The sequence below is a fragment of the Vigna unguiculata genome, chromosome 11 (assembly GCF_037176805.1).
Source record: "Vigna unguiculata cultivar grain cowpea cultivar isolate G323 ecotype 2 chromosome 11, ASM3717680v1, whole genome shotgun sequence".
Taxonomy (NCBI): Eukaryota; Viridiplantae; Streptophyta; class Magnoliopsida; order Fabales; family Fabaceae; genus Vigna; species Vigna unguiculata.
In genome coordinates, this window is record NC_140802.1 from 37,462,141 (window position 1) to 37,472,109 (window position 9,969).

Genomic DNA, 9,969 nt, shown 5'->3' on the forward strand with positions numbered 1-9,969 from the left:
ATAGTCACGAACACCAGGGACAAACTTTCTCTTTTACAGGGGAGCCATGACTCCCCTAACATTTTTTTCTACTATATTTTATAAAAATATATTTATATATTATTACTTTATTTACATTTAGTTTAAAATAGTTTGTTTAAAATTTTGTTAAAAGTATATTTATATATTATTACTTTATTTATATTAATTTAGTTTAAAATAACTTTTTTAAAATTTGGAAACCACATTGTTTTCTATCTGTTATAATTTCTTTTACTTCTTTATTTGGTTTCTCTCTCTTTCGTACTTCCATCTCTTCCTTTCCTTTTTTTTTTTCTCAATTTTCACTCTCAATCTTTCATCATTTTCAAAATCAAATTGTACCACGACAAAATTGAGGAGTTGAGGAATATTTTGGACCAAATAATTTCTTCTTTTGAGTAAGTTTATTTTTTACTCTTTTTTCTATTTTTGAAGCAATATATTTTCCGTTTGTATGTGACTTTTCTACGCTCTAGCATATCTCTATCGGCTAGAGATCATAAAATCATGCTCTAATTGTTTATCGAACCTCTTTTTTTTTGTAGATAGAGCTATTAGGAATCTACTTTAAGGTAAGGAAAGCTAATCATTTAGAAGTTGTTAATTTTCTTAAAATATTGAGTCTTGGTTTTGAGATTTAATTTGGGGAATTCATAATTTTATCTTTTCTTAAATAAGTGAGAGGTGACAATTTTATATTAGAAAAATTATGATACAGAGTTAAAGAATTGATTATTTTTTCAAGAGGAAGGCTTGTGATGAAGATGAAAAATATGCATCTATGTCAACTAAACTTGAGAAACTTCATGAGAATAAAAAAAATTGAAGAAAATGAAAGACAAGTCTATAAAATTCCTAAAGTTACATATAATGAATTTGAAAATGCTTTAGAATGTGATCCGGGAAAGCGTTCTCAAATTTGGCAATACCCACCAAATTAAATTGATTAGGTACAAAGGGCTTATCTAAAATGGGGTCTAGAAAATGGGGTCTAGAAAATTATTCGTTGTCTAGTAAAGATGATCATCCAAGAAGATTTCAATACACATGGTTTAGCTTATATCCTTCATGGTTGGAGTATTCACCATTAAAAGATGATGCATATTGTTTATCATTCTATTTTTTCAGTAAAAAACCAAGCGCACAACCTAGCTTAGATATTTTCATTGTTAGAAGTAATTGAGTTGATTTTCATTGAATTCTAATTGGCAATGAGTTCATTGTCATCAACATGTTTTAACTTTTTTGAGTATTTTTTTAATAAGTTTTAAAAGTGGGAGGAAAGTTTTAAAAGTGAGTATTGTTTGCTTTTCTAGTAAATGTCATGATGAGTTACAGGCTGTTAAGTTAGATGAAATTGCATATTTGTTAGAAATTAATGAACTTGAAAATGGTGAATGAGCAAATCAAATCGGTACTTTAAAACAAGTTGGGGATACCCGTTGGAGCACCCATTTCTCTTCTATTTGTAGCTTGATCAATATGTATGATGCAACTTGTTCAGTTCTAGAAAAAAATATTGTTGATGGATTTACTTATTCTCAATGTGGTGATGCTGATAATTCTTACAAAAGCTTGACCTCATTTGAGTTTATATTGATCTTGTATTTGATGAGAGAAATTATAGGGATAATAAATGTTCTTTGTCAAGCATTACGACAACAATCTCAAGATATAGTTAATGTTATGTGTTTAGTTTGTTTTACAAAAGCACTTATTCAAAACTTGAGAGAAAATGGTTATGATGAGTTATTAAAAAATGTGACTTCTTTTTGTGAAAAACATGACATTGAGGTGCCTAATTTTGGGGTTTCTAATGTAGCAAGGCAAGTACGCTCTCGTCACCAAAAAAATCATATTACAGTGGAGCATTATTTAAGAGTTGAAATATTCTTTGTTATCATTGATAAGCACTTACAAGAGTTAAATTGTAGATTTAATGACCATAAGCAAAGTTACTATTTCTAAGCTTTGCTTTGGATCGTAAGGATGCTTGTAAAGCTTTTATTATTGATAAAATTTGCACTCTTGTAGACAAATATTATCCCATTGATTTCAATGAGCAAGAGAAGATTAATTTGAATTTTCAACTTCAACATTTCATTATTGATGCTCGTCAAGATTCAAATTTGAATAATTTATCAACAATGCAAGAGTTGTGTACATGTTTGGCAATAACAAAAAGGTTTGAAGTTTACTACTTGATTGATATATTACTTCGTCTTATAATGACTTTTCCAGTTTCTATAGCTACAACTAAAAGATTTTTTTTCTGCAATGAAAATAGTCAAGAATAGGTTGAGAAATAAGATGAATGCTGAATTTTTAGCAAACACTATGATAATCTATATTGAAAGGGATATTGCAACAAGCTTTAGTTCTAATTCAATTATTAAAGATTTTAAGTCATTGAAAGAGCATAAAACAACACTCTAATTGAAGGTAACTTTTGCTTTTTTTTAATATATTATTCTTGATGATAAACTTTATATTACACTTATATATATATATATATATATATATATATATATATATATGTATATATATATATATATGTATATATATATATATATATATATTATTGTCTTTATTTTTGGATTCTATTATCATGTGTGCTTGTTTTGAATAGAAAAAATGATATGAGGAAATGAAAAAAAAATTAATAAAATATAATTTATACGTAAAAGATATAATTTGGCCCTCCCTACAATTTTTGTCCAAGTTTCGTCACTAACTAACACCCATCTCTTAGGTTATCCTAGGTGATGTCGGATTTTTCAAGACGTGTTATTTTCATCAGTCCAACATTCTCCACCTTGATTAAAATAAACACTTTTTCATTGTTTAAACCATTAATCATACTCCACCATAAAGAGTATCACTTGGAATCAAATCGTTCCAAGAATTTCCACTTAGAATCAAACCTTCAAACCATCCCAAGAATTTCCACCTAAAATCAAACTATCCTAAGAATTTCTAGTTTAAATCAAATTATCCCAAGAATTTCCACTCGGAATAAAACCATGCAAGGTCATGAGTTCGATTCCTAGTGGACAATTGGTAAGTGGAAGATTGTTGCAGGTTGCACAGTTGTCCCGTGACAGAAGCCAGGTATGTAACATCCCAAGGGAATATTACTTAAAAATAAATATTAAAATAAATAATTGCATTAATAGACATCTCGATAAAAATCCCAACGCGGGAAGATTTCAATTTATTAAGATAACGCGCCAAAACTCATAACTGAATTCATGAAATGTTACAAGTTCCCAAATTTTTGCATTTAAAATATAAAATACATATGAGTAAAACTCTAGCTCTAATCCCATGCTAGCCCTCACTCCGCCATCTGAACATCCTCAGCACCACCTGTATCAACATCTGCTCCCGTGTAACGAATCACACGATCATCGCCAAACACAAACAGAAAGGGTGAGCTGAGAAAATAAAATAACAAGCATGTAAACACAAGATAGATCATTTACCCATCTTATTCATTATCTATAATTCTTGGCCAAGACCCTAACCCCAAGACTTATCAGTCTCCAAATCACACAATTTGTTAGCCTTGAACTCGGGAACATGATGCTCACACGAACCTGCCCGCTCGTGGTCCTGCCTCTACGAACCTCCCCGCTCGTAGTCCTGCTCTACGGACCTACCCGCCCGTAGTCCAACACATGTGATCCACCAGCCCCCGTACCTCCCCGCACGTGGCATCTCTCAACGTGAGCACGGAACATACGAACCTACCTCGCTCGTATCCCCACGTGAGAGTAACTTGATATGAACCTCCCCGCTCATATCATCACATGTCACACCATCCATGAACCTACCCGCTCATGGCACAGCATCTCCCGATCCAAGCAAAGCATCATTGTCAGTTAAAAGCAACACACCAGAAAGCAAGGAGCAACAGCGTTTCCGCCTGGCTCGGTCCACACGCCGCCAGGCGAAATTGTTCCAGACCGCCTGGCGGTATTCACTCACCGCCAGGCGCCAGCGTCCTCCCAGACCCACTGTTTTCTCGTCACCGCCTGGCGGACCTCACTGTGCCGCCAGGTGCCTCTCAGTGCAGGGTTCCCTCACGCTGCGTCTATCGCCTGGCGATGATCAACAAGCCGCCAGGCGCCATATCAGAGGCATTCTGCAGCTGATATTTGGCACTCCATTTTGGTTAATTCTACAGCCTAAGTTACTCGAAGGGCAACTCACCTTCTGGACTCAATACCCCATTCTAATTTATTGCCAATTCCCATCCTATTTTAATGTCGTTATAGCCCAACCTCATCCTTCCCTCATTCCAACTAGAGGATTATTTATTCTTAAGTCATGCCACCAGGCCTTAATTCACAAATTAACAGATCTGATTCCCATATCTCCCTTTTTCACAATCATACTCACTCGTACACCTCGTATACTCAATTGACAGTCCATACATGAAATCATCCTTCACTCTATTTCCCACTCCTCTTCACTATCATTGACCCTCAACATCCACTAACGATTTAGGGTCATGTTCAGATTCGATTAGCATCAAAACATTTCAATTGCACTTTCCTCTCACTCATTTCACTCTATATAATCTAATTCACTTCCTATCCCCTTTACTTTGCCTCCTTTCAAGCCATCTCTCCTTTCCAACTCCCACTCACATTTCTTTTATTTCCACTATAACAACCTATACAATTTCCAAGACTCTCTCTCTCTCTCGCAGAACTCCCCTGTACAACACTCATTCAAGGCTGCCCCACGTCATCGCCTAGTGGATAGAACAGCCCCGCCAGGCGGCACACCAAAACCAGACCCTCTGCATGCGTTTCTGCACTTCCCACGAATCTATTCTAGTTTCCTCCTTCCCAGATGACCACCATACAGTTCCAACCTTTTTAGCGTCTAAACTCAACAATATTATAATTATCACATTCCTCAATTCCAGTTAATTCCTAATTCACCCAACAATCCCACGTACAAAACCCCAATATAAACACAATTATTCCCACAAGAAGTATATGACAATAATCCATCACGCAATCTTATACAATCATTTGGCACTCAACAGTTCATTACACTATTCCAATTTAGCATCAACGCCATCAAACAGAACACGATCAAGGTCGCGCCGCCAGGCAGGAACTCATCGCCGCTAGGCGACTCAAACCAAAACAAGAACACACGCTCATCCCTGATGAGCCGCCTGGCGGTAGGGATCAAACCGCCAGGCGGTTTCTGGGAAAAACCCAGAAACCCAATCGAACAGTACAAAAAAACAGATGGAAGGCATATAGTTTCGATCACAAAAGCATAAAACAATGTGTATGTATCTAAAAGCATCGAAAGCAACTCCCCTTACCTGGATTCCTTGCTAAATTCGAGTTGGTGTGCTTATCCCTTCACCAAAACCTCTCTAGCCTTGACTTCCCACTCCAACCTTTTCAATTTCAGCCTCACTGCCTTACTCTATCAGCCCCAATCCTCGGAAAAAGACTTCTCTTATGATAACCACGACCCTAAATGCTATTTTCCCCCTCTTTTAACCTTCTCTTCCACTATCACCCTTACTTAATTGTCCCTTTAGTGACTTGCACGAATTTTAAATAAAAATGATATAAAAGCTAACCAAAATGCTTAATTAACCCTCTGTTTTCCAGCCCTTAAGTTACGTCCCTCTTGGCTGCTAAGTTTCTAACCCTTCCACATTCATGCACAAGAAAATTTGGCAAAAAGAAAGTATTTAGTTCTCACCAAGGTTTGAACCCACTCTCATGCACATACCAAGCCAAGGCCAAACCACTCAACCAACACATGTTTCATGATAACTCCCACAATTTTAAGGATTTATCATCATCCATACGAGTTCAATATATAAGCACACAAAAACGCATAATTTAAATAACATCCAAGTGACACACATAAGACTCGAACCCAAGTCCTCACACACAATAAAATACTCTCAACCACATGAGCTAGTACTCTTCCATGTCATAGCTCCTCGCATTTATTGCTCTAAATGTTCTCGCTACCCGTCCTAATTAAATAATTAATTAAATAACTATTTAATTTTCCCGGGTCTTACAAGGTAGGCCAAGTCACAATCCAAGAGTGGGATTCCTAGTAAGACAAATGATGAGGGAGGAAATTGTTCTACAAATATTTAATAAAAATGTCAATTTTATTAAGAATATCATCATAAGATTTATAAAAAATTAAATTGAACGTCAGTTTAAGGAAGGACAATATTGCTTCATTTTTACAAAAATTGGGACTAAATTGAAACTAAAAACAAATATAGGGATCAAATTGAGTCATTTTGACATGTGGCACAACTATGAAGTGTCACGTGTAAAAAATTCAAAAAAAAAAAAACTATAAATTGACACGTAGCGTTGACTTTAACACCTTCTGGTCAAAATTAACGGCAAAGACCAAATTGAATCAATTTTAAGAAAATGAGGACCAAATTGAGACAACAAAAAACTTGAGGACCAAACTGATATTACTTGACAAATAGAGAGACCAAAAGAGTAATTTAACCATTTCATTATTATAAGGATACTTTTAATAATTTTTTCTAGAAACATTAAACTTCTAGTTTATTTTCATCATATACTGTAAATTCAGTCTAATATACTTTTAAAATAGTTATAATTAAAGTTGACAAATTGATTAGAGAGGAAAAAATTGTATTTAGATAAATGTAAAAATTCCTTATACCCACTGAGTATCAATTAAATTCTTAAATTCATGCAGAAGTTGTATAGTTGTTAAGAATAGATTTTATAACATTGAATTTGATGGTATGCAAATGATGAAGCAAAATTATGCATATAGTTTGTTGGTGTTGATTCCAGGAGATGTTGTCCCAAAATTCATTCATAAAGAAAACTCCACGACCTTTATTTCTTATGACTAAAAAAGCTAGAGAAAATTTAAGAGTTAAACATCTTCATTATGCAAAGTAAATTTCACAGTACTAAATTGGAATTTGACAAACAAAATTCAAAATCATGAAGATGCTATCATCAACAACTGTGAAATTGCAATAGATATGAGTCTGAATTAAGAGTCAAGAAAATTTCTAGTTTTTCATTGATTTAGGCATTGGCATAATTGATATTTATTAATAACCAAATTTTACTGTGTTCTTTCAAACAACAATAAAGACGGGTGAATTTTATAACAATCAATGTATTTCAAATTGTAAAAACTTTCTTAACCATTATTAGATCACTAGCTTAATTAGTCTACGCAAATTTTGATTTCATACAAAATCAATGAGTCATCAACTACAAATAAAATGAAAAGTGTACTCAATATCACTCTCAAAATGCAGACAAAATAATTAGTGTCAAGAGACACACTCAACACTACATGCTAGTTTTAATCATGGGACACCTCCATAACAAATTTGTAGTTCACTCATTCTCTCTTCAAAGCACTTGTATTCTCCAATTTCACGATTTGCACATGCATTCTCCAATTGTATACTAGTGGCTTTGTGTTCTTCTCTTTCTACAACCTCACTTCAATTTCATTGTTCTCCTCGAAGGTTCACACTAAAGAACCTACCAACAACAAAAAACAAATTCATCTTACATTGAGAAAGGAGAAATACAATGACACATTTTGAACAATATATCATTCAGATTTATGAACAAGATAGGGTTTCATACCTTTTGAAATTGAGAGTTGAGGTTTTTTTTCAAATTAACCGAAAGCTTCAGAGACTAGTGCGTAAATGGTATCATCTATATTGCATAATCAACCTCTGCAAGATGTAACATCAATGAAAATCTTCACAGGAAACGAGACTAAGTCACTTTTTGAAATAAAAAATTAACAAAAAATATGTGTGTGTAATACAAATACAACTACAACTACATCTTCCATAACTACGCCGACATTATGCTTCAATCCACTAAAGAAAGGAGCAGCTACAAATACAAAGATGGTTAATGCAATAGTACTTGCTGATGCACCATATAAGAGTTCGTTGTTACTATTATTATATGCTGTTCAAAATGAGCAAATATTGAGGATTATGCAGACTCTATTGCTTCAAACTTGTGAGAACGATTGAACTATAAGAGATCATATCTTACCTTTTTGTGAGCACGTGCAGGTGACGACATACTTAGAGGGAAAAATATAAAATTTAGATGCTGTTCTTTTTTAATCAGATTTAAATTTTCACTTAGGTGATTACAGTTGATCCGAAAACAACATGCATAGTACTTATCATGGTGTATTTAAGTTCTATATTTTGTCATGATGTTGAGTTACATTGTTCAGTTGCAGGTTTTCTGGAAACAATAATAAAGGAGTTTATTGGAACAGGATCAAAATATAAAACATCTTTTTCCTCACAATGTAACAACCCCTTTCATAAAAAAAAGCTGGTATATATGGGTTTGCCCCCAAAAAAACAGTAAGAAAGAAGAAAAACCAAACCGATATTATATTCCTGTTACAAATCGAACAGCCCCCAGACATCATAAACTGAACAAAAACTTTCAGGTTCAGTACAAAGGAGCGAGAAATTCACATAAGTATGAGATTTCATAAAGTTCTTCCCAAGAATAAGCACTTATAGGATCTGTGTTTTCCCCCATAAAATCAGCAAAGTTATGAGTAGCCAAATTCCCGTTACTGGCTGGTTCAGGTTCAGATATCATGCACAAAGCATCAATCAATGATGTGTGCTGAGGCGACGGAGAATCACTGTTCTGGAAACTGCTTGCAACAACTTCCCCAGATTCCTCTTGAATGGATTCAAGTAGGGAATGCTGTTTTGATGTGGAAGCTTCAACTTTTTCATTTGTTTCTGAATTGTGTTGAAAGCGCTTCTTAAGATGTGCATGCCAGTGATTTTTTATCTCGTTATCTGATCTTCCAGGTAAGTGGGAGGCAATCACTGACCACCTTCAAGAAAAAGGAGTTGAACTAAATGAACACTATGGTTTATGTTCACATGCAGTGAAAGAAATCATATGATGTAATAACTTGCGCAAAACTCCATGTAATTGCATCACATATCATATATGACAAGTTAATCACTACCTATTTCCATGAATTTGGTGCAGATTGATAATTATCTCTTCTTCTTCATAAGTGTAGTTCCCTCTTTTGATGTCTGGCCTTAAGTAATTCATCCACCTCAATCTGCAGCTCTTTCCACACCTAGCAAGACCTGAAAACATGTTGCACAATTATATATATATTGATGAATAATCAAATTAAGATCAAGATGGCATGAAGATCGATCATGTTTGTTTTTGAAAATATGAAGTTCTGTATCAAGTCTTAATTCAACTTATATGATCTAAATGTTTCAAAAGCAACAAGCATCAGTTTTTGATGTGAAAACTTAACATGAAAACTTGAAGATATATCGTAGTTAACTGATGCAGTTGTATTACCTGCCAACTTAGGCAATTGGCGCCAATTCTTGTGGCCATGTGTAGTGACATAAGCAATCAACTTCCAATCTTCTTCTGGTGTCCATGTTCCTTTTCTCAGTCCACTTTTGTCACAGTAAGGGGTTCTCACCATCTTTCTCAACCTATCAAACTCTCTCTCACTAATTAACAACACTCTCAAGGTGTCGTTTTTGATTCTGTGTGGGTTTGTGTGTGAGAGAGAGACACTTGAAAAAGATGAGAGTTTGGCGAAACACACTTGCAGCAAGACAGTTTTCGTTTATATAGATAACACGGGAATGCGTGCCAAGGAAGAATGATGCATACATGATTGTTTTCATGCCAATAAACTAAGAAAATTGGTACCCATGGTCTTAAAATATTGCTATAACTGCAATTTGTATAGTCAAATTTTAATTTAATTATTTTACTTTTAATTTACTCTCAAAAAAAATACATCATCATGCTTCTATTTCGTACGGTTGATAAAAGGATTGAGATTATTCAACAGTATAAGTGACATCTAACA

The 9,969-nt window shown here is 34.3% G+C and overlaps 1 protein-coding gene across 1 annotated transcript; it reads right to left on the reverse strand.

Annotated features, from left to right (window-relative positions):
* Positions 1 to 8,412: 8,412 nt before the first annotated feature.
* LOC114170576 (transcription factor MYB13-like) lies at positions 8,413 to 9,678 on the reverse strand. The gene is made up of 3 exons (XM_028056083.2): positions 9,441 to 9,678; positions 9,082 to 9,211; positions 8,413 to 8,943 (listed from the first exon to the last, which is right to left on the reverse strand). Exons 1-3 carry the CDS (start codon positions 9,571 to 9,573, stop codon positions 8,541 to 8,543), a joined length of 666 nt encoding a protein of 221 aa, XP_027911884.1. The 5' UTR covers positions 9,574 to 9,678; the 3' UTR covers positions 8,413 to 8,540.
* Positions 9,679 to 9,969: the final 291 nt, after the last annotated feature.